Consider the following 27,053-nt stretch of genomic DNA (forward strand, 5'->3'; position numbering starts at 1 on the left):
CTTCAACTCAGCGACTCTCCAGAACCTGAGCACAAGCTCCCAGCAGCTGGGCTGTACCAGAAACGCACGCATGTATTTGGGAAGGTACCACATGCTGCGAAATAAAGGGGTGCTACAAAGAGAGAAATCTTCCTGGCAGGTTATAATCTGATGACATGCAGTTATAGCATGTGTTTATTTGGCAGAGAGCTGGAAGCGTTTAAGAATGATTTAGAATCAAGGAAAAAGGTGCAGAAGGGTTCTGAATCCTCTTTTTATTAGGCAATGTTCATAAGGCTCTCCCCTCAAAGTACTTCTCCTTAACATGGCTTAGCTCACATACCCCACAAACCAGATTACATACTATTCTTACTTCACACATAAAATATTAAAAATCTTGGATGTGATTTTAAAATAAATTAGGAGCACTCTTCTCTACCGAAAACTGAATTTTTATATTGCATATCCAGACTACATCAAAAATTCAAAAATGGTTATGCAGTTAAAAAAAATTACAGAAACAGTATATGACCGAGAACCTTTGGTTATGGTGATGCTGCAGTTACACAACAGTGCATTTATGTTTCAAAAACTGTAAGGCATTGCTCAGAATTGGGAATGCTGGCACACATTGCCTCTTCAGTTTAGGTGGGGTGCAGTGCTGCTGGAAACCACGATAGCCATGACAATTCCTTTCCTTTACTTAAAAAGATCACATTTTGAAAAGCTTCTTGATGACAATTGTACAGACAAAAGGGAATTATGTAACAAATATTTCTCCAATCATCATCATTAGAGGAAAAATTACCGAGAATGTATGGGCCTACAAAACTCAGTTTTATTTCACTGGTGAAAATAACACCAAAAATATCTACGGGAAAGATTAAAAGAATAATAATAATCGCGAGATAATCCCGCCCTCAGTCTGGACTTCAGTACTTAAAGGATGAATTCAACTTAGAGCTGCAGACAAAATAGGCTTCTATTTTTTTTACATCAGTCATTTAAGCATTATAGACAATTAAAATATTATACCTTAAAATGTTTTCTTTTCTACATAAACTGAGTATGACAGGACTTATGTTCCCATGAAATTTTCTCCTATTATCTACACCGTTAGCTATTCACCCTGGCAATAGCCACAGAAAATCTCTATTGTTACACTGGCCTCCTCCACTCCTTACAAAACCAGGACTTTGCAAGGCTGACTCCAGCACAGGGCCAACTTCTATTGCAGCCAACAGGAGCTGTACCTGCACACCCAAGAGCCATCTTATTTTTAGCTGCAGTGATGCCAAAATTGTTCTGATACATCTGACCTCGGAAAGGGCTTTTGACTTAGTGCAACACTAGATCGTAGAAAGAGTAGGACTCCAGGAAAAAGAGAAAGCCACATAAATGCATCAGTATTAAAATTTGTGGGGAGAATAAACTAGGTCCCTCAAAATACAAAGCAACATAAGACAGGATGAAAGAGTATAAGGGTAGCAACATTAAAAAACGCACAAGATTCTCTAAAAATACATGCAGATGAAGCAGAATTTTTAAGTGTTCTAACTTCCACTCTCCCCCAGTCAGAACTAACATTAAAAAAACCTGATAAACACAAGGTTTCAGAAATATCTGTAACATTAGTATTCTGTGGGTTATATTAACTCATTGTATGAATACTACTTTCAGGTGACAGCCATCATATAAAATCCTGAAATCTAGTTGAGCAAAGAGATTACAAGCAAACAAACAGCACTACTAAATTTGTAACATAAAAAGTTACATTATAGCCAAAACACACAACAAGCAAAAAGTTAAAAAAGCATTTAATGTTTTGGAGGAGGTTTGGGGCGGAAGAAGTGACAAAACCAAAAACTATCTTTAATCAGCTGAGTTGAAAGGACATACAATATTTGTCCCGAGGAAATCTGATTATGTTTTGCCCATAAATAATCTGGTATCTCTTCCTTTATAAAATTTAGATTTCCTTTAGAAACTCTACTCCCAATTTACAGTTTAGAAAATCAGACCCATTTCCAATATCTATAACTACCTTAGAAATGGATGCCATTTTATGACTGACCAAGATCCACCCAAGCCTGTACTGACACTATCAAAGAAGCCCTGTTTTTCTCTCACCAGTTGAAAACCAATAAAAAATGGGCACAGGGGAAATAATTTCCTATCATAAGAGATTACTAATCCAGTTGACAGTGCAACGCACCTTTTGGCAAAGCATAATGGGAAATAGCATTCTGATGTACTGATTCAAGATAAAATCATAGAGAATTTTTTTTCTACAGTTTAAATACACTTAAAACGCCTTATTTTTACCCTTCAGTTGAAATGTAAGTTCTATTTCTTGTTTAGAAAAAACTGACTGTCCAACAGACTTGACACTTGTAGACATTAACCTGTTAGGTAACAAATTTATTTCCAGTCATCTTTAAAATAAATGCATACACAAGATACTACCCATTGCAGTTTGCTTCACCTGACGTAATACTTAATCCAGCAAATGTTTTGTTGTCTTGTCAAAGGCAGCTAGTAAATTTTCAACTACACCTAATGTTCAATAGAATAGTGTTGCCAATAAAAAAAAAAGTCGTGTTTAGGGGGCCAGCAAAAGGCAAGCAATCACTTTTTTGTGCTATCACATGCAGTCTCTGTCAAGACAGAAAACTGAAAACTTCCACTATTTTTGGGTATGTATTCATATATAGAACAAGTTCTGAAAGTATGTCATTAAGTCTGATAACTCAGCCAAACAGAATCAGATGTGTGCAACTCAGCACCAACCACCTGTGGGCTACAGAAATATACATTTGAAAGCTTTTACTTCTCAGTGCTGGTGATATCTGCCCCAATGTAGAAAGATTCAATTATTTACTGGGGAAGATTGAAATCAGTGAACGACCAAGAGTGAATCATCCTTAAATTTCTCTATTTAAAAGGATTTTTAAAAAATATATTATTTTATTTTTTCAAAAGGCTTGACTTGAAGTCCATATCTATTTCATGGAAGGCAAAAGAGAGAACAGAAGGTACAAGTAGATTCAGATCTAGAAGCTTTTAAAACATGTCCTGAGAATTAAACAGATGTGAGAGTCTGCAAACTTGAAATCACAAAAAGCAAAATCAAAAGCAAGGTAGCTATAAGGACCGTTTATCATTTGTTTTTCTTCTCCATCTGTCTCATCCTATTACACTATAATGGAAGACTTCAGCAGTTAAACTTATTTGCCTTTCATTCAAGGTTTGACTAGAAGTGCTCAAGTTTCAAATCGTTCCATTCTCAAGAGAATGGTTATCATATATGGGAGTCTTGGTCAGTTCTTGCCACAAACAATAAGGACATCCAAAGTTGCAAGATTCTCTTCCCATAGCCTGGATGGGAAAGAAGCTGGTAACACACATTATCAACTAGAAATCTCTAAGAATATTTTCAGCTCATAGCAAAATAATGAGGACAAACCCTGAAACTTTAGTATCTTTGAAATTTTAACTCCATCTTAGCTTTACTACAATAGAATTAAGTAATTGTTTCCCCAACTGTTTTCTGGTATGCCAAAATAAGAGTTGTCGTCTTTTATATCTGTGCTACAAGGTTTAAATATTGAAGTTTTTTACCATGGTCACTTAAATAAATTCTAAAACAATCATCAAAGCCAGTACTTCTGTTGTAAGTGTATCTCCCACAAAATGTTTTGGAAGAGGCACCCAAACAACCAAAGACACCCTCTCCTCTCCCCTATTCCCCTATTTGCATTGAAATGCAAAATCACAAAATACAACATTAAATTAGAACTCTCATTATCAACCAACTTGGTTATGGACACAATTTCACAGTAATGAAACACCATGAACGTTCCTACAGGCTCTAGGGTCGTACTTTTGGAAATATTAAAAACTCCATGTGGCTGGTATGAGTTTCTACCACAGTGTCATCTACTCTTGCTCAGAAGAAACGTACAGGATTGTGTGCTCAAAATTACAGCACAACTTCTAGAACAGCTACATCATATGAATGTATGAGCTTTGTCAACCATGAGCTGTAAAGATCTCCACTGCATATTACCCATGCATCTGGAAGACAATATGAAGATTAGGAAAAAGTTGTTTATTTTGACAGCCATCAGAATACAGCACAATAAAGAGGATCCCTAGACTGGAAGAAAAAAATCAGTTTGACACACTATTTGTTGAGGCAAGTAGATTTCAAAAAAAGGAGAACAAAGGGATGGAGTCAACAGACTGCTCCAAATATCATGTGCTCTCAGAAAAGGGGACAGTGAAAGCCAGGAAATTAAAGTTTAGATACAAGCATATTTAAACTACTGACAAAAGGACTGGAAAACTGCAATTTCAACAGAAGCATCTTAGATGCATGAAGAGGAATGACAAAAGATCTGTATATCAAGTGTGACCCAATAATTTAGCCTAGAAGAGAAAAGCAAGAAAAAACTACTTCAGCAGCCTCCTTCTCAAAAAGAGTATTTTGATAAAGCTCTTAAAACTTATCAGGACTTCTTTGGCAGAGATCTCTGATGCAAAGGGCTGAAAACATATTTTGTTGTATTGTAAATAGAAGTGCTGAAAATGGTCATATGACCCATTTCCCTGAGCATGAATGAAACTAATCCTGTTAAAGTTTAGAAATATGCATGACTCAGTAGCTAAAGCCATGTGCGTATCTGCCCTTACAAAGTTTCTGCCACCTTTCATTGTCCAAAAGCGCTGTGCTGCTGATTTCTAAATGGCCTCTATTGCTTTAGTTTCTTTCCAGAAACAACCTCAAAACATTTAATCCTAAGCTTTTTTTTTTTTTAAATAAAAACGGACTTTTAGAAGTAATTTTTAAATCTATCGTGTATACAGCTCCCATTTGGATAAAGTCTGAAGTAAACTCAACAGCATATGTTATTACCATTGTGCAATTCTACTACTTCTATAACTTTAATTTTTTTTCTATTATCTACCTCACTGCTCTGCTTCACTCTTCCATCTTGTAAAGAGATTAACAGCATTCTGTAAATATTTACTACACAGTCCTGGCTGCACTGGAACAGAAGTAAGGTTAACTTTAAAAAAAAAAAAAAAAAGGACCATGTGCCTAGAAGGATGGTGGAACAATTTCTAATCTCACCACAGTCATGAATGGACTAGGTTTTATGTATCAGGAAAAAACAACCACATATTTGCTATCTAATTTCTAGTTTCTCAGATGTAAAAATGAAAATAACAACACACCCTTTCTAAACCATGGAAGAGGACAAACCATCAAATACTAAAAACAAACACACACACAAATATAGACTAAAATAAATTCTACTATTGCAAGAAATTGCCAAGATCCGTAAGAGAACACTGGGGTTTTTTTGGCAGATTTATAAGTCTCAGCCAGGACAGGACAGTACAGAGCATCAGCCAGCTCCTGCAAGCGGTTCTCCGAACACTGAAATTGATGCACGCTAGGAAGAAACTTGCAGGCTACTTCATATGGTATAGCTGGTGTTTTCATTCATAAATCCATCATCTTATACAGCAAAGTTCTCTGAAAGATAAATTACTAAAAAAAAATGAACTGGACAACTTTTGAGATGCTTCGTCCTAGTACACACTCACATTTTGGGTACACAAATGTCAGCGCTGTAGCAGTATTAACAGGGACACCACACACTCACTCCCTGCCTTCTTCAGAGATATGCTTAATATAAAGAAGTAGGAAAGCTTCTAACCTTCACTTTCTCAGCATGACAGATTATTAAATAATATGTTATGCTTACATTGTAATAGAAAACCCTTGAGTTTAAAAGAAAAGACTGGAGAGGTTTGTCCTGCCCCTGTATGCTATAGGTACAGCAAACAACAAAGGAAAATGCCTGGCCCTGTAAATATTCCTAAAGCAAAAGGATGAAAAATTAAAGCTACTTTTCATGATGAAAGAGTGTACAATATGTAATACAAACGTGAAAAAGGCAGGAAGAAATTCTAAAACAGTATTTCCACTGACAAATACAAAAATAATTCACTATTTCTTAAAATAGTATTATGTCCTTATTTCATGCTACTTAAATACATCAACAAGCAAGAGTGTTAGTGGATTCTCAACACATTTCAATGCTGCAAACGGGTATATACGCTGAGTTTGTTTGAGCCCCTTCTTGATGACACCCGGTGTCCTCAAAGCATATACTTAATAGGTCAATGAAATACCACTTTGTACCTTAGTGCACACTGTAGGAAGATCTAAGTGAAGCCAGAAACAACCCTGTTTCTCGGTTATGTGACTGTTGATTTTGTTTCAGTATTAAAATAAGTCTTTAGTAAATATTAGGTATACAAGGACACTTAAAATGTTTATAGGGTTATATACATTTGAGGATTTCAAAATTTACAGTGGTCCCATCCAGACTACACCTGTGTATCTATATCTATATTTATACATACACAAAACTCCAAGGGAAGTGAAGTTTTAAAACAGATCTGAGAGACCTGTGAAGCTGCCCACCTGCCCTGTGACCCAGACCTGCATTCTCATGGTCAGTGCCAATATACAATTAATATTTTTTCTGCATTCATTGTGAAATCGATGGGATGCATCACTGAATTCAAGTGTCCAGTGCTGTGCTATTTTGACCCTCAGACTATACCATTCAGTTTCTTAATTCCAGTAAAACTTACTTTGTATCCCAAGCAAGGCATGAGAACTCAGCACTGGTGAATGAGTTACATCTGGACACTGAAAAACATACAGCCAACCCTCTTTTTACCCCCTCTAGTAAGCATATTTAAGAAGTGTTTTTGTGGTACTCAATTTCTGCAGATTCAGATAGAATGAAGTTATATATTTATGAAATATATTTTTATGCAAGACATTTACCATCCTTAGTCTGGAAGCCAATACCTTTTGGCATATGGTATATAAATTCACAAATAACAAGTTACTATTATGAAAACTGACATTTCTGTTCTTTTATGTTAAAACACAATTTAATATACAGTGGTTTCAACTGCACATGCACTGAAAGATGCAAGTGTATATAAAAGTATTGTAAATAGTTCTTCCTTCCTAGCCCCTGTATTGGGTATTTTATAAACTGAATGTTTATGAACACATTTCACTCTGGACAGTTATGCAAGGATGAATTAGTTGAGGATGTAGTCTATACCTGCAATATAAAAATGTAAAGAATCATCTACCCAACTACTTAACATATTTCAGTTGGAATCAACCCTTCTTGAATACAGCAAACCAGAGTTATAAGCAAGATAAGATCTTATCATAAAAGCTTTACATAATGGTGCTAATACTTCCTCACCTCTACCTTAAAATGTGTTAGGTAATGTACCACCAGAAGTATTTGTTTTTTAGATGACTGTGTTACATTGTTAACTTAGACAGGCTGCCTGCCCTCGCTGAGGTCTCTTCCTTCTTCTGTGCCAGGATTTCTACAGCCCATCTACTGAGTTATTTCAGCATGCTTCATCAACTGAAACTAAACCAAACCAAGTGACAGATCATTTTCTGCACAAATCTGGTGAGCCTTGGAAGGAGCTTAAAACAGAAAAATGCAAGAAGGAGCCACCAGTTAGATTGGGCAAAGCTGCTGTAGAACTGAAACATCTGTCACTACATAATCACAAATCCTTCATGACCAGGAAGCTCTTACTCTTCCTGTTTCTAATCAAATTAAATATATGCTAGATACTCAGAAATTGGCTGAAGGTCCCAAAGGCCAGAAAAAGACTGACTGAAGCCAATCTTATGAACACCTCTATTTCAGAATCCAGGTGAGCAACAAAAATATCAGACATGAGAAAGAACAACTTAGTAAGCAAGAAACCATAAAACCATTTCCTCCAAGTATGTATTTCCAATCAGCCATGCACCTGCTTTTTAGTAGTTTAATCTCAGTTTCCTGGGAAAATGTCAGGCAAAACAGTGAAAGTTGTTGCCAAAGTCAAAATAGGGTATCTACTGTTTATTTTAAAGCACGCTGTTGTCATCTTATAGAAAGAATTTAGACTTGCTTGATATGACTGTTCTTGAAAGTTTGTTAGCTATTATTCTTTCTTCTGCCAGGTACAAACTTGCCCATCAGTTCATTGTACAAAAAAACCACAGAAATTAAGCTGACTGATATCTAATGCCCATCTTTAAAGATCTGTCACTATGCTTTTCCAGCCTTCCATAGCTTCTGCAAATTCTTTTGAGAATTGTAGAATAAAAAAAGAGTAAAAAAAAAAAAATGTCCAGCAGAGCTGGTCTTTCCTTGTTACAGCACAAGATCCTACTCCTTTCCCACAGACACCAGTCACACTAGCCACAGTCTGCAGTTGAACTCTTCAGTAAAGAAACATACAAAGCCTGGACTTTTTCCTGGCATCTGTTTGTAATTTTCCCTCTTTGTAGTAAACTAAAAACCTTCCCTTGGCTACCAAGACAAGCTTTGTCTACTCAAGACTACTATTGGAACTAGTATTCAACTAGTATTGGAAATCTGTATGCCTCTATCTATTACAGAACAAGTTACTTAATTTGCTATAAATTTCAAGGTCAACACAGAGCTAACACCTTCCTCTTCCATGAAAATAATTGCCTTTGTAAAATATTTACTGTCAAAGTTACAATCTCTACTGGAAAAAGAAGCAGCCAAGAGAGAAATAACTTTGTAAATCACCCTTCTGGCTTCCAGAAACTCACTTAAAACACCTAATCAATACAAACAAAAAACCCAGAATTCACTACCCTCACAAGCTTCAGGTACTACAAAGTAGCTGCCTTTTCTGGAACAGAATGAGCTTACCATTATCTTTGGTTTTGGATTGTGCTAGTCTGTGTTGAAAGTTGTCAAATCAATCAAAAAAAGGGTTGTTATAGCAAGCTCCAGATGAAGTGACATTTTACATAATCTGTGTTGCTTGTCTGTTAATGTTAGCTTTATTATTTTCTTTTTTTAGCATTATGTCAAGATGAGATAGTAACGAACTGAAAAGGCAAAGAGGAATGCAGTTGATTGAAAGAAGGGATGGCAATTTCTATTTCAAGAGACAGTTAATTGACAGAAGTCAAGATACTTGACTTCATTCTCATAAATAAAGTCTAGTCACAAAGCCACAGTCACACCTTATTCAAAGCAAAAGATAATAGCAATTGTCAAGCTGATCAAACATTAACATTAGTAGGTAGAGTAAGCCTGAATTTAAGATTTACTGAAAATGGTAATGTGTTCCATCTACGCACCACAGACAAGGCAATAATACATGACAGAGTTTCTAGCCATTGCATATTATTTAGGACAGATACTTGTATATATAATCACGTATATCCAACAAGTTGAGCTACAAAAATTGCATTTGTCTGATGTAACATAATACCGTGAAATTTTCCTAGAAATAGCTAGACAAAAGTCTAACAAGTAACAGCCTGCAATACATGTCAAAAACACATTCATGCTAGGAAAGACATCAACTAGTTGAAGACAAAGCCCTTAACTTCCAAAATTGAACACCAAGGGAAAGGCTTGAATTAGATACAGAATCTCTGAAACCTAGCTAAGACAACAGAACCATCTGTGTTCTTCCTACACTTATGACTCTCCCAAAGAAACCAATAGGAAGAACAGGTAAGCTGCAAAACAAACAGCCTGCTGGGTTGACATAGAATTAACATTATCAAATGTAGAACTGGAACAATTCCTTACTAGTTACACTTAATACAAGAATTACTGTAACTCTTGCAAACATTCAAGTAGAAGATTAAAAACAGAATTTACCTTTGAAGGTCTCAAGTTCCTTCCTGTTGGAGAAAAGCAGAATTAAAAAAAAAAATTAGAAATACTACATCTAGAACTACAGGAGATATTTTACACGGTTTAAGACTCATTAAAAGATGAAAACCAAAGAATCGTATTATCATCATATAGAAGGGTAATATTACTACTTATGTTTATCTAAAGCAAACAGTATCACAACCTGATTAGAAATTAGGCCACCACCTATTTATAATATGTACAAATATTGCACATTTATATCTAGCCACATAATTTCTAGATGCACTATTGCAAAAATAACCAACACTTCTTTAGGCTTTAGGTATTAAAACATCCATTGCTTAACAGAGCTTTGCCAATTTATAGCACAGTGAGTAACAATTAAGCGTTCCATTTTCATCAATGCTATTCAAAGTCCTTTTGGCAACAGTGAAGGAGAAAAATTTGCCAATATCACTCAGTTACAACACACTTTAAAGGCAACAGAGGCATATAGTGACATTCCTCAGAGGAGAGGATTTTAAAGTACAGAAAGTGACAGATAACCCACAATATCCATGTACCAGAAAGCTAAGAAATTAGTCAACAGCAATAGTATTTTTTTTTCCTTCATACCAGGCCACCTTCGACTTCTAGTAGTTATGCAATTGTGAATGCAAAGGCTATAAAACTAAGAAATATTTTCTCTGTTTTCAAGAAATTGCAAAATGCTCCATTTGCCATCACTACAAAGTAGTGATTTGTCATGAAATTAGAGGCTAAAAAAGAATCAAAGTAATAGCTTAGATAAGGCAGAATGCTGGCCTTTTCCTTACAAAACACTCATTTATAACAAAAAACTTTTCAGTCTGTGCCTTGCAGACTGCGTAGTTAGATTCTGAATTCTGAAAGCAAAATTGATTATAAGAAAAATAAATTTAAAAAAAGACTGAACTAACAGTGGTCCAGATAAATTATGCTATTCACTCTCCATAGACTAAAGCATGCTTCAGTCAGTCCTGAGTCACCTACCATATACACTGTTTCACAATACGTATGCTATATCATAACAACTCCTTCTTCTCCTTATCAGATGATGCAATTCAGCATTTATGCTTGCATCAAGAACAGACAAAACTGTTTCAAGCCTGAAAAAATTTGTTTTCTAAGCAGGACAAAGTATTCTAAAAGAAGCAAGAGAATACATTTACCTCCACATTTTCAGTGAACATGCCCCTTTTGTCACCAAATGTCAAATACAGGTTTTTGAAAGAATGAGTGCTTTACCAGGAAATAAGCTATAGTGTGATTTACAGTAGAGAAGCCTATTAGTTGTAACTTCCCGTGAGTATCTATTTCCCTTCCTGCTTCTCCTCTACCCCTTTCCCAAGCTACTTTCTTCCTTTTTTACCAGCGAAAAAAGCTACTTCACAACACCTATGATTTAAAGGTTCATACTCTCAAATTTTTTCTACTCTGTGTACTCTAAATATAATTACAAAGTTCTTAAACACCCTCACGAGTTGCACTCCTTATTTTTTAATAATGGTGTACTAGTTGAGAAAACAACAATCACAGGAAATGCTTGTTTTCCACAGACTGAAACAAAACCATACTGAGGAAACATCTTGTGAAAGAAAGAGGAAAAAAACTATGTTACTTGCACCTAAAATCAGGAGGTCTTATGCCACTTGTCTCCAAAAGGGAAGACAAAACAATTGCTGTCATTGTGTTCAAACAGATAAGCAAATAAGATAGTAATACAGTAAGCAACTGACAGTGATACTCATTGCTTTTGTCTAAAACCCCAGAATTTTCCCTTTCAAAATCCATCAATACTTTCAGGGTTGATGCATTAAGATGCTGTCACTATATCGATATATATAATTAACATTCATTAAGAAAGTTGGAAATTAATATTTGACACAAATTTTTTAGAATACATACCTCTGAAAAACTTAAAATATCTACAATTAACATACACAGTAAAAATACAGATTTGGAATTTAGTATCCTCATACCAATTCTGATCCGAAGACTAATGATTCTTTATATTTTAGACAACATGAATGAATCAATTGCATCTTGTGGTTTCTCATAACACTCTTAATAAAACATATATTTAGAAATATATATTAAAAAACATGTTCATCGAAAATATGCTCTGCATCAGCAACATGGAGGATTTTTTTTTTTATTTAATCAAGTTATCAAAATAAAAGCTTGAAGTTTTTAGATTTTAATCCTAAATCTCATTCATCATCAGCTTTGGTAAGAAACAGACACTAAACTGAAAGTGGAAAGGAGACTATGACTTGTAAAGCCACTGGAAAAACAGATGGCTTAAGATTATATTGAGTACATTTTCTAGATATGTGATTACAAAGTTCTAGACAGATGTACAGAAAAAAAGTGTATTACAAAGTACTACATTTCTCCTCCCCTTTGCAAGTAAATAAATATTTTTGCATTTATTGATAAAATGTCAGGAAGAAGATCCCTCCCACATCTTCTCCATGAATTTAGAGACAAAATGTCATCTGCAGAAGTAAATACATTGAACTCACATTAAGGAGGAAACTATGTATTTGAAACATAGACTCTATAAAAGAAAAAGCAGTTAGCCTGGGTTATGAGTAATTAAAAAAGATTAAACTGAAAGAGTTTTGGAAAAAACTCATCTTCAAAACAAGGTTAAAAGGCAAACAGGAGGAAAAACTTGCATTGGAAGTAGGCCTGGATGAGTAGCTAGGACTGCTGCCTCTTACTATTTTATCTTGCCATATTAAATTATCAGCTTTGATGCTATATATTACATTTTTCTATTTGTTTTTCTTTTAAGTTGTTCATTCTTTGAGATCATTTTTCACATTAGGTTTATACAAAAGCTACAGCAGCAGAGCTCAGCCTTTGATGGATAGCTTACTAACAACATCATACTCGAAGACAAAACTGCAGTAGAATGAATCATCTCAGCAGAAGAGTTCTGTCAACTGCTTCAGCTCAAAAGCTTATTACACTATACGTGTTTTCTGCAGGAAAAGGCTAGCCTTCCCTTTTACCCCGTTTTTCTACCTAGTTTAAGACAATTGAAAGCTTCCACAGAGAAACACTCCTGGATTTCACAGAGTTTTCATCCAAAAAAATTCATGCACTTACACAGATGGATGAGATAATCCTTTCCATTATTATTAGAAAGAAAACATACACGTGCCTTGCCCCTCGCCTCACTACACCCGAAGACTCTTGAAGCCCAGTGTGGGCTGCTCAGCATCAATCCAGGATTAAAAGAACTCCCATGCTGAGTCTAACCACTAATAATACAACCTACTATTTGGCATCAGACTATATGCTCTTTTACTTTTAGCTACTAAATTTTAGGTTAGTGCCAACAAATCTGGCTAAACAAATAGGAATATTCTTTACTTTTTTATAGTTAATGGTAAGCTTTCAGAAGAAAGGACTTAATAGTTGTATTATAATATAAATACCTCCTATCAGTGAAAGATGAAGTTTAATACCACTGAGCAAGAAAAAAAGGCTAAAATAACAGGCTAAAGGCTAAAATAATCAGACTATAAAGGCAGGGAGGCACTTTAAAAGTAATCTTGTTCTGTGTGCAGTGCAACCTATGAAGCCCAGCTTCCTTCCTGAGAGGCAAGAGGCTATACAGGCCCCATCTACACTGGAGTTATGCCCATGAAAACCATTTGGCCACACACATATAGGTAATAGTTTTCATCTCTCCAGTCGCTTGTTTTCATAAAATAGATGGGGGGCTTAATTACTCTCTGAAATTCTATATCCCTCAAATTCAGTTGAAAACAGCCAACACAACAGCAGCAAGCAAAAGGCAACAACTGTCAGTGAAACCCTAATTGCATAAGCCTGGTTGCCTACTTCTTTAAGATAATGCTTAAGTCAGGACAAAGATGATATTCAGGTATATTTTAATGCTAGCATAAGAGATACACTAAGCAGATTCTCAGTCCCTTCTGAGCCTAATGGACACAGGTAAACCTGACTACAAACCCCTCTATGCACCATGTCTAAAAAGGCACAGCTGATAATGTCTCATGGTTCAAAATAACCTAAAGAAATTAAATCAAAGCATTGTTAATGCAAGAGATGCCATAGAGAACTTCTCTGAAATATCTCATCAAAAAAGACCTGAGCCACAGGTATAGAGGAAAAGGATATATATAGACACTGAAAAAATACAATACTCCATTTTAGTCTGAAGAATACCTTTTATACAATTTTTTATTTGCAAGAAGTACAATGAATTCCGAAGCGAATTAAAACTGTAGTGCCTTGAAGCTCTGTTGAGACAGGATGTGTCTTTTGAATAATTTACCTGGCACGTTCTAATGATCATGTGGTCAGTGGTCTCAACTTCTTCATTTACAGAAAAGTTGAGCTTCAGGGTTTGTGGTGTGAAAATATAATTTTGAAGACAACAGGTGAAACAAACTGTCTACAATATATAACTAGTCCCACAGAGTAACTGACATGACCACAACTTAGACAAATAGTTAGAAGGTAAATACAAAGTCCTAATTATCTTCCCACTTCCCTCAGGCTTTTCATTGCACTGCTGAATTAACCCTGCTTTAATCACTGGGCAGAAGAGATGGACACTAGGAAGAAGATTATATTGGTTATCACTGATAAACAAAAATAAATCCAGAAAGAGGAATATGCGAGGAGAAGGAGAACCATTCTGCTTTAAGTTACTGAGATCAATGGGAATTTAGTTTGTTCAACAAAAGTAAGACAAAGTTCTCAGGTTTTACAGTACCTTGCAAAGGGCTGTAACACTAAGATCAATTTTCTGAATGTAACAAAACACCAGGGAATTCAGTTAAATATCTAGAGACCACAGAAACACCACATTCTTTACAATGATGCCAGCAGCCAGAATTGACAGTTCCATATTTTATCTTCAAGAAAAGAATAGGCAGGTAAGAAAGTTACAAAGTCATAAATGTCAGGAATGATTTTATAACACTATCTCCGAAAGTAACAGCCAATAAATTCAAACTACTAGACCCATGCATAAACAAAAGATAATTTCAAAACAGCATATGGATGGTAAAAGTTGAGGACTAAATTAGAAAGATTTTACAATGAAATGTGCTTATAAATGTTGAGTTGTAAATGCTACTTACAAACAAAAATTATCATCTAAAAGTATAGCTGCTTATGTGCAATTTAATTTAAAAGTATTTCTGGCACCTAACATGATCCAAAACAAAACCTGAAAAATACCGTATTTCACGTTTCATGTCTGGTACAGTTAATTTTTCAAATGATATAAAAAAACAATTTCCTTCCATAGCCTAATCCAAGCATTAGTAAGCTAAAAAGCCAAGAAAGGGACTTTCCTCTGGATATCATCAGCAAAAACCAAAGAGAACTTGCACCACTTGCATGGTGTGCAAAAGTAATCAAGTACTTTCTTGTGTACTTAGGATTTGTATTTATGACAATAACACAAAAATGTTTTCCCTCCCCCAGATTCCTTGAGCACCCTTTTCAGATCACTTAGGGCAACCAGTACTTTAAAATACCTTTGAGACTGAAGTAGAGAAAAATCAATAAAAACTAAAAGTACTACTAAAAAACCTGGAATTAAGCAGCAGGTAAAGTTTTATATATATTTGAAGAAACACTGAAGACAGGTCAGGATTCTTCACCATCAGTGTGAAATTTTATCCAGTAGAAGAGAGAAGAAAAGAACTAGGGAATTTAGATAATGTTGCAATGGAGATTTTTTTGCTCCCATACTCAAATTCAGCTACAAAAGTAGCTGAAGTCTTTCCGTGTCTTCCAGCAAAACTTCTACATCAACTTCATTCCAGAAGATGGAACAGATCAAAGCAAAATTTTGTAACAGAAATTGCAAACATTAACTGGTAATCAAGCTAATAAATACAACTGAAAACAAATACTACCCTAATATACTCAGCAGTTTCAGGGTACAGTGAAAGCATTTCTCTTTGGATGTTTCAAAAAAAGAAACAAATATTTATCTTGATGAAGAACACTGGGGGTCACCTTTCAGGTGCTATCATTCAGAAAAACAGTAAAAATAAGGGAGATGGCATTAAAAATGAAAGAAAATGGTAGAAGTGAAATCATTAAAAGCAACCAAGTGTTCTGTCCTCTGCCAAGAGACTGATACGGGCCGTTTAGCATTGGAACTATTCCAAACTGGAATCTGAAATGCAAAATAAATTTCTAGCTCCCTCTAAAAGCTTATGCCTTTAGATGCAAGATTTTGCACAGGACTCAGTTCTTACATTTTTGCTTTCATCCTGTTGCTACCCAAAAAAGGGGACAGTTTTTAAATTGATTTTTTAAAAAACTTTTATCTTAGCATGCAATGTCATTGGATCACTAAAAGATACACATATCAGTACAATTTATTTATTTTTATCATAAAACCAAAGCTTGGGAATCAAAGCTTAAAGCTGAAATTTAAAAGAAATTTAAGAGAAGCTACAAACAACTACAAGGTACAAAGAAATCTGAGAAGCTTAAAGGAAATTTAAGAGAAGCTGAAGTTTAAGACAAGGTACAAACAACTCCACCATCAAAAGCCACCTTCCACCATCAACTCCACCATCTTTAGTCTTTCCTAGAAAGGAAAAGGGTTCATGCAAACCTGTTTCTGGTAAACAGCTGTACAACAAAATCCAGACCTCCTTTTAACTTGGCCATCAATTTCCCCATAAGCATTAAAAAAGTTTACATTACTCAAAAACTGGCCAAACTTTATTCACTAAGTGACATATAATACACCACAAGTCCACAAAACCAAAAAAGTAAAAAAAGCCAGTAACCCTATATACACTCTACATAAAATGCTGAATGTGCTTCCACACAGCATGAATGAAATTGTGACAGGTAGAAGTTACAACTTGTACCACTTCAGGCATCCTCAATGCATCCCTTTGACACAGGAATGTAAAATCTCCCTCACAGAGGTGTTGTCAATAAATGTATTTAACACTTTTTTTTTGGAACAATTTCTAAACAAATTGGGTTTGGATGTAAGTGAAAAGGAATTATTAAAGATCTCAGGAAAATAACTCATAATGAAGACAGAATTTATCAGGAGGCACAGTACCTTGCTCAAAAGCAGAGAATGGATTTCAGTGTGGTAATGACAAACACCTAAGTCCTGTTCTCCTGCCACTAGCCACGATGAATTAATTACTTTGATAAATAATGCAGTTTTGAGGTGAGGGAGAGTACAAAATGATAATTAAGGCAGCCCAAAACCATTTGCTTCTAGTATTGGTACAATAAATCTGGGCAAAGAATGCCTGGTACTAACAGACTGACAGAATTTGGGGATTATGCCCAGTAGCCAGCACTACATAAAAGGTAGAGAAAAGTTATGCAGGATTGACATAGTGTTTAACATTTTTTAGAAAACATCAGTAAAAGGTGCTGTACAATGCAGAGGATCCAACACAAACATTCAGTCTTTAATCACAGGTCATAAAAGCCAAAAAGACAAAATTTTTTATATGCTTATTCAAAAGAAAACAAAACTATAAGGAGAAGTACACAACAAACCTCTTTATTACAACGTCATTGTCTCTCTGCATCCAGCAAAGACCACCACCAAAGAAGGGCAAAATTAAATCAACTTAAAAGTGACAGAAATTATACTGCACACTCACACTTTGCAAATAATATAAAAAACTGCCAGAAACCCTACAATCTCTTGATCTGCTATATATTCAGTCTGCCCAATGTTTTCAAACACTTGGAGCACTGATGGGAGTCAAACTCACCAATAATGAACCAGCAGGCTCCTTGAGGTTTGATGCATGCAAAATACTGCACTGCAAATGTTCTTGCAAACAAAAGAAAGCTCAGAACCCTAAAATTACACAAAAGGAAGCATAATTATCAAGGGAACTTTTCCAAAGCTTGTGCAAACCCAGATTTTCAGGATCAATAGGAATTCTCATTCCATGTGTCTGTCCAAAGAAGTGCAATAACTGATGGCCATAAAATGAATTCCATCAAGTCATCACCATGAAAACACTTGCTACTGATTGTGCTGTATGCAAACTCATGAACAGCAGGATGGACAACCTCTCTGCAGCGTGAACTCTGCTTTGAGCACAGAAACTTACAGTTATACAATTAATGCCTAATGAAAACTCAAAGCCAGTCATCCACTGCATATCTACCATGAAAGCTGTCCTGGAGATAATAAAAGTTCTGCATCCACCCTTGTGAAATCATTATTTATGTACCCAAGTACAGAGGTATAGCAACTGAAAATCTATACCACCAGAAGACTGATCAAGAATAGGTCATGAAAACTTTGATGAAAATTTTGATGAGAATTATGAAACATGTAGCTAAGAGTCTTTGAAATAATTCACAATAATGTTGGAAGGAAAAAATACACTTGTTTGAAACATTTTATACATAAAAAATAAACCATTGTTGCAAAAGTTAATTTGGCAAATTACATGTAAAGCTTAAAAGGGTTATGAAGGTACAATTTAAATTTATCACTGCCATATGGGAGAGAGTCATCACTGAAGATGATGTACTACTGTACAAAGTACTGTTCTAGCTTATCACTTGGGGAACGAAACAGGCTCTAAACAAGATCTACAGACATAAATCTTCTTTTAGGCAACACAATTTTGTATGGCAGTGTATTACCCATTCCATCTTCTCTCTTTTGACCCTGATAAAAAAAAAATAATTAGTTTAAATAAGATCAAAAAAAATGGCAGCTTTTTACAGTGATACTGCAGGAGGTAAAGATAATATTTGAAAGCAAAACATAGCAAAAAAACCCCAAAAATATTTTTGTATGTTAGTGAATAAATAACCATTAATTGGCCCAAGTTAGAAGGAACTTTTTCAAAAAACAGACTAGTCTGAATTGTCTAAAGTTTTTTGTATTTACTTTTTGAATGTTTATGTTGGCCAGGCATAACATAAGTCACTGTATCTAACTCTAACTGCAACAATCCTCACTGTCCCTTATGTTCCCAAAGCAATTAGAAAGAGGGATAAAACCAACAGAAGACCCTACAGAAGAAATGAACTTAACAGTGGTAACTGATTAAGACATTTTCTTACATACACTAATCTACACAATGCAACTTCTGTAAATTTTATACCCTTCTGAATGAGAAAGTAAATCAAACACTCTTCTCCTCCAGAAGCACAAACCCACCATCATGGCACGGCAATGCATCTAACAAACATTATGACAATCTGTCCAACTCCTCATCTGCTGTACTAATTACCAAAGCATGGGGTTACACATTATTTGAAAACAAATAAACCTTTAAAATACAAAAATTAGGAATGAATATACATTTTAAGAACATATTTTCTCTTCAGGTAAAGCATTTCTTTACATCTCACCAGAAAGAAAAAAAAAAATAGTCCCACTAAGGTTTGCAAAAAACATTTATCTGTTGAAGTATACCCTAGGCATCAGAGTATACTTCAGACTCAGGATTTTAGATTTCTTCATTCATTTTCCTTCTACGTCTGTTCTCAAGGCAGACAAGTACTAAAAACCAGAAAGGATTCTTAAACAAGACATCCTAAAAAATAGATAGATAACTATCTTTAAAGTCAAATGACACACAGTAACATGTATTCACACATGTCCAGTGACAAGGACTCTTTGCTATCTCCAATGTATTCCTACAGAATGTTGCAGTTGGGCAGCTTCTTTTAACTGGTAAAATAACCAGTTGTTTTTTTTCAAAAAATGGTGATCTGTCTGAAATGGATACAAATAGTACTAAGAACTTCATAGGAAGTACAGCTTCAGGACAGAAGCATTTTGTCTTGCGCCATAAGCCTGCAATTTGGTGCACATAAAAATCAGCACAAAAAAGTGAGCTTCTGACAATGCTTCCTAAAGGACACAATGCAGTGCCTTGGGAATGCAAGGACTACCATAGGAGACTGGAGTGATACAAGGAATTCTCTGCAGTCGGAAACAGTACATTCTCAGTAGGAGGATGAAGGGAAGGGAAGAAGAATTGTGCTTGATTGAGAAAAGGACAGGAAACAAAAGAGCATGGTTTAATGCTAACATCCATACAAACAATTGCAGCAAGACTAACTAGAGAAAACAAGGGTGAAATCTGGACTTCATACAATACTCGTACCTGGATCAATGGATTTAAAAACAAAAAATACTAAAAATCCAGAGATAAACACACAGAAAAACAACCAGTCCCCGCAAACAGCACGCTTAAAAATATATTGTGGAAAACACCTTGGATTGAATCTACTTTGAAACTAGTACTCAACACAATGACAAAAGAGAAAAAATTGATCTGTTTGAACTGAAATAAAGTTGCTCTATTTAGTAGGGAGACCTATTTCCGAAAATCAGTTCCCATAGTTACCATAAGCTGCATTTCAAAGGTTTAACGTTGACCTAAAGCACTTCTAAATCTTTCATATAGGAAGATTTTTCAAAAGACTTGAAATACATGAGCTTCTAGCGTAAGCTCTACAGTGACTTTAAAATAAAATTACTTTTTGTTACATGCTTAAAATAACCCCAGTTTCTAGAGTTTGTGTTCATCTCAGTTTTCACCCCTATATTGTCAAAACACAGGAAAAACTTGGGTTTTTTTTTTTTACACAAAACCACTTACCCCCAGAAAATAATTCTTGTGTTAAAGAGAGAGCATAGACTCCTGAACCCCTACTTCATGCTTTCAATAGCTGGTATCACAGTAAAAACCCCAAACACTAAAGAGAGGAAGACAGGATATGAGTTCCAAACATACATAACAAATCACACTCACATTAAGTTAACTGGCCGTTCATTCTTCAAGTATCTACATTGGCAAGTGTCCTAGTAATGAGCTAGCAGTTAATTTCTTACCTAAATAAATACAGTGGTAATGATCAACCAGAAATTACCTGCATTTTTCCTGTTTTGTCTAGATCTGACCAAACGTAATCAGCTTGTAATTACGTTAAGTAGTTTGCTTAGCATTCTATTTATAAAACTGATTAGATGCTGCTAAGCAGAGCAGGCAACAGTTTAACACTTTATTTTGATGCTGAAGGCAGAGGCTAGGGGAGGGGGAGAGGGAGCAAGAACAAACAAAACTCAGAAAACTTCAGAAATATTACTATATTTTAGGTGGTACAAATCTGTTGCTTTATGCAAATTTTAAATTTGTGTGTTATTTGGTTAAACAGCACACATTTTGAATTTTGAAAATATTATTATTAATTATTTAATTATTTAAATAGGTCTGAACAAGTGAATATTCAGCCATACTGACTAATGTTGACTCTTCCTGGAAAGACAGAAAATGGTGTTGCCCTGGCTTGGGAAAGAAAAAACCCAGGTTGCAGGAAGACCACTGCGAGGCCCTGGCCCGAGATCAAGCTAGCTGAACAGGATGTGAAAAACTAAAGGTTATGACATGAGAAATTGCTAGATGTGACAGATAACACATCTAGCTATGACAAAAGCTACAGAGAGCACCATGAGGGATGGATGGATTTCTCAGATGGTTAACAGGGAGTTAGGTGAGAAACAGCCAAACTTCACAGAAAATTGAAGAGGGACCTTTAAGGTATTGGGGACCTTCTGGGTCTGCAGACTGCAACACCAGCAGTACATCAGTAACCATAACACCATAGAAGGCCAAGATTCCCTATATAATGGTATCAGAAATAGCAAATTTGAATAGCAAAACCAGGACCAATAGGGAAAAGTAATTAGGGTGGATTGTTTATTTGGAAGGAGACGGATTTTTTTTTTTTTTAAAAAAAAAAAAAAAAAGAGCTACAAGGATAGCAAAAGGAGGATGAAGAAAAAGGAAAATGGATAAGCTATGCAAAATGTGACCAGAGCTGTCTGCCCTTGATTACCACATCCTAATGAGGACCATAAACCGAACCAGCTGTTCTGACCACACCACATGAGTCAAACTTGCTTCAACAACCAAGAGAAGCAAGGAGGGTGCCTAGAGTGGTGCTTCCTCTGACTAACAGAAGGACACCTGGTTGGACAGATGAAGTAACCTGGTTATCCCCATGTCAGTGCTGGCTCCAGGTCTGTCAGCATCCACATCTACCCACCACTCCCTAACACAGGTCTGTCAGAGACTGTTGAATTGCTTCAATTTAATTAATTTCCTCATTTATATAATGGACTTAATACTGCTTTTATTATCTCCTTCAGTAAGGTTATTTTTGGCACTGCCAGTAACAAAAACAAGAAAGTCGACATTTTAAGTTAAGCTTTTAATATTTATCTCTTGCTACTTTATATTTTAGGTAAACATGAAGATCAAGAGTTGGATGTTCTGACTTTTCACACATACTGCTACAAGTTGAACTTTGATTCCAAGCAGTAATGCCCTGTTTTTGCAAGTAAGAGAATAGCAGGAGGTTAACACCTTTCATACAGAGCGAAAGGTACTCATAGGATAGGATAGAACTGAAAGTAAGATAGAGGAAAATACAGTTCTAACTTTACAGGTACCTGGGGAAAAAAAGAAATTCAAAAAACAGGGCAAGGGATTAAAAGAAACAACAATTTATCAGTGCTTGTTAACAATAGCCCTTACTCAAATTGTTTGTAGAGAATAATAAACACAACTTCATCTTAACAAAAATGTAGTGATAACTTTCCAGACACACACACTCTTTGTTCATCACCAAGAGTTAGACCGACATTCAATGAATAAATAATTACAAATACGCAACTTTCCGTCAAAGATTACTGTTTCTTTAAAAGATGAAAATAAAAGGAATTATATTATATACAGAAAAAAGTAATCACAAAAGGCTTATATTTTATGCTAATTTATATTTATAGCAATTGTTTCATTTACCTTTTTGTTTTCTTGTAGTTTTCCAGCTGTAATGTCTGCATACATTTGTATCTTTCCAACTCACACTGTTCACATAGGTCCTCAAGACACAATAGATGATTCTCCATTTCCTCAAAGTTTGCCTCTAGCTGGGCTATAAGAAATATTTATATGAATATCAAATTGTATCAACAGATGGACAACTCACCTGAACAGAAACAGGAATTCATAAAGGTACATAATTAACACGGTAATAATTACACATACATAAATGGCTCAGAAAGATAAATCTCAGTCCACATTACATAGTAAAGACTGACAGCAGAGCCACATTAAAGGAGATCTATCTGAGGTTCCCTTTGTAGTAAAATGCTGAAACACTGCATTTTCCTCAGCATCTTGGTCTCACAGGCTTGTGGTCTATACTTCAGGAAAAGAAGCATCCAAAACTCCTAATTTAATTTTGCTTCTTGGGCAGACTGTCAGTTTAGCCCTTCCTGTCTGGTACCCATCTGAGGAATAAAGCTGTGCTGATCAAAACCAGTACTAACCTTAAATTATTCAAATGAAGCAAAAGTAAAGCAGAGAGTAAGTAAAGAATTTTAACTTTTACATGAACTTGTGATAACATAAAAGAACATAGACTTTGAAAGTTTACTCTGAAGACAGACCCTTTACCAATCGGCAAATCTCTAGATTTAGCTATTTTACATACCCATGCAATTAAAAACATGCAAAACCTCTTTATCTCCTCTTTAACTGTAATTGCTCAGTCTCAACTTAAAAAAAAGTTTTTGCCTATGAAAAGCCCTGAAAAACCTGATCTTATCTCATAGCTCACCCTGTTTTGAGTAGAAATTTGGACTACAGAACTCCTGCCATCCCTTCTGACCTGATAAATTATCCCATGTGAATCTTGTATCAAAGAATCACTCTCCCTGTGAGTGACATGTTGAACTCCATGTCCCTCCTCAGGATCTGAAAGTGGAAAAACTACTTTCCCAAACTCTAACCAGTTAGTCACTCTAGGATGAAGCTGTGTGAATACAGGACACCCTTTTGCCAGGACTTCTCCTACACCAGAGGGAAGGTAAATTGCAGGAGGAAGAATAAATCACATTTTTACAAACAAAATAGCAACCAAAGAATAGAAGGGAGTTTGCAGTTCAGACAGATACACTAACCCGTTACAGTGTATGAACTTGATTGTTCACGCAAAGAACTACACAGATGATGGAATGAAATAGCAGAAAACCTAAAGCAACTCTGAGTTTTGGCAAATGGCTGTGTTTCACCTTTTCCTGTAACAGACAGAAGCAATCTTCATAAAGCTAGACAATAACTATTAAGGTAAAAAAAGGCGATTTAAAGTTAATGTGTTTTGGATGCTCAAAAGAAGGTAAACAGCAAGCTGAAGGCATTAGTCAAATCTTCAATTCTGGATTGGTCATTGTACCTGGAGCCTATCTTGAAGTATACAAAATTACAATTTTCTTAGCCATTACCCAGTTAGAAATTGCTATCCTAGTGGTCCCTCTGGAAAAGCAAAAGTTAAGACCTCGTAAACAAATTTCCTAGCACGCATATTCATATGTTCAGCTCTAACTATTTAATAAGATTTTTTTTAGTCCCTAACAAGTAAGGAACTGCTCCACAACAATCAGAAAGGGAAACATGAATCATATAATCAGTAAAGATTTCCTTAAATTATTTATCTGTATACAGATCACTGCGGGGGGAGAGAATGGGGAAAAAAAAAAGGCAGTTGACAATGTGGAAACAAGTTTGAGGAAAAAAAAATGTTTTCAGTTCTACAGATTGTGATGTGGAACATCCGTTGTGTTTACCACACACTCAACTTTCACAAAATCCAGATGTATTCAAGGGCAATATCATGACTACAATTACAACTGGTGGTCTCTTTTTGCTTAAGAAATGGACTTTTCTGAGTGCATTAAAACCGAAATGTCTGTATTATGCTATCTTGCTTTTCAGAATAATTGCTCACTTACTAATTTGCAAAATTCACAAACACAGCAGGGCTCAAGATAATTTAGTAAGGTACCTATCAACCACTGTTTTTTCCACTTAAAAAACCCACCACCTGCTTTGCTGTACTTGCTATTGAAATAATATTAAAAGACAACAACAAAGAACAGGAAAATAAAGAGGATGAAGAAAAGTGAATTCTAGAGGGCAAGTGATTCCTAGCACTAGCGTTTGAGCAGCCTCTAGTGGGAACTGCAGAAAACACTGTCCTCCTGAAGAACAGAAATGAACACTTAAGATGCCTCCAGAAGACAACAATCCCACTTCACTGCAACACAGGTTTCAGAATTTTTCTTTCTGAAGTGAAAGACAACGTAGTTGCTTTTCACAAAAATAGTTGAAGACTAGCTCCATAGCAATAGCACCAGCTATGACTGTGAATTAACATCTCTCCTACCCAAGTAAGAATGTATGCACTGTGCATTAAAAGGAAGTTCCAAAGCCACATATTTAATCAATCTGAAACTTAAACCATAATGCTTTGAACAGCTCTTATCTATATTCACAGATAAATAAGATCATACTTTTAAAAAGGTATTTAGCAAAAATAAGAAATTTAGAAATTAATTTCCAGTTTATAGTTCAAGTTGGCACCTAGAATGAATCTGCCCCAGAAAGCCTGCTAATGTTTTTAAAAATACCTGCCAAACTACTACTTCTTTTCTAGCCCTTCAAGAAATCCCACAACCACATGGTCAGGCAACAGTCACCATCTCACTCTGAAACAGCAATGCTATGAAGGAGAAAAACATCTCCTCCTTTTAATATTTTTAAGGAGGCTAGGAAAAAAATCCATTGTGCCTTTAGATTATGAATTTTCCTGTATAGTAATATGCCACACTTGGTAGAGATAATATTTTTTTATTAGATAGCTGAAAAAATAACTTGTTCTTCAGGTGACATCATTTCCATTATATTAGCTTGCCTGTACTTCTTACACTATCACAGGTACAACACTATTAAAAGTTCTACTTCTTGGTTTTAATTTTTTTGAAGTACGTTAATGTTTGATCAGACGACATTAGATTGAATTATCTTCCATCAGTGTACGATGTTTAGCAGCTATTCAGGTATCAGAGTATTTATCTAGAACCCAAGAATCACAAAAAACAATTTTATTCCTGAAAACACATTCTTTCTACAGTTTAGTTAATTTAAATTTACTACATAAATTTTCTTTTAACTGAAACCTATGTAACCCGTAGTTCTGCAGTAGTACAAAAATTATCAGAAAAGCTAAATGACAGCTGTGTATCAGAAAATATTACAGTTTTCAATTTTTCATACTGTAACATTAAATGCAGCCTTCCTGCACTGTCCCAGTCACCAAAACAACAGGAGCCACCAAGGAGTATGAAAGAAATTTTTACAAAGTCAATTTGTTTTCCGACTAAAAGCCAAAAAGGCAGAAAACAGAAAGGGTGGAAACAATTGCATCAGAGAAATTCTCTCTTCCCCTAGGTCAGACAGGGACACAGGTTACTAAACTTAAAATGAGCAGTGAAAGACATATATATTCAGGAAGAGCTCAATTCAGCTGCAACACTTGAAAAAAATTCTTTACATAATTACATTCTACTAGTGCTCAATTTTGATTTGTTTCTAAAGAAAAGTTCTTAAGCCCAGCTAGTACCATACCACTCACATGAAGCTAAAGTAAGTTCTTTGCTGAAACTACATAGCAAGAATACTAGGATGTTTTTCCTTCTGTATTCAAGCAGAAAATGGTATTAATGAAAAAGACGTTATCATCACTGTGACCTTACATTTCACAAGTTTTACTACATTTCCTTAATGTCTGAAGAGGCCATTAAAAATACTTTAATCCCACTTCTGAAATAAAGGATACATGTCCTTTTTTTTTTTTCCTTCTATGCAAAATACTTGTGCTTCTCTGAACAAACTGGATTTAATTTTGCAAAGCTAGAAAATGGCAACTGCAAAACTTGGCACACAATCTGAAAATAAAGCATGTCCTTCTGATCAAGATATAAACAAGGATATCTCCCCTAAGCAATGTGAAAAGTTTCTGTTTTCCTAATGGATTTACAGACTCATCTTACCCATACTTGGAAAAAAATATTTATTAAAGATTAGGAAGCAATGGCTTTTATCTCTGTGAATATATACCCACCTTTTTCTTCCCAGTCTGGCCAGTCTAAATATTTTCACACTATATTGGATCTGTCATCTACATTCATGACCAGCCTTTCTGAAAACACTATGAAATTGATGTCTAACATTAGATGTTTAAAAAAAAAAAGGTGAAAATTGAATTTGGATCAAGGTTTGTATGCATTCATTTGCTGAAATCAAAACGGATATTTGAGCAAAATGCCACTCCTCAAACATGAGGCATATTTCATACTAAGACAAGTATGTCAGATACTGGCAAGCAGATATTTTCTACAACATC

General features: G+C 35.3%; 1 protein-coding gene across 4 annotated transcripts in view; it reads right to left on the reverse strand.

The window, feature by feature from the left end:
* The window catches only part of DTNBP1 (dystrobrevin binding protein 1), a 70,106-nt gene that overhangs the window by 29,151 nt on the left and 13,902 nt on the right, over positions 1–27,053 (reverse strand). For all 4 annotated transcript variants that reach the window (XM_074871293.1, XM_074871320.1, XM_074871302.1 and 1 more), the window contains exons 6-7: positions 22,610–22,742; positions 9,750–9,772 (exon numbers count right to left, since the gene is read on the reverse strand). In XM_074871293.1, coding sequence (XP_074727394.1) covers positions 9,750–9,772; positions 22,610–22,742 — 156 coding nt within the window. The remainder of the gene's footprint in view (positions 1–9,749; positions 9,773–22,609; positions 22,743–27,053) is intronic.

Source organism: Strix uralensis, chromosome 1, assembly GCF_047716275.1.
Source record: "Strix uralensis isolate ZFMK-TIS-50842 chromosome 1, bStrUra1, whole genome shotgun sequence".
Classification (NCBI taxonomy): Eukaryota; Metazoa; Chordata; class Aves; order Strigiformes; family Strigidae; genus Strix; species Strix uralensis.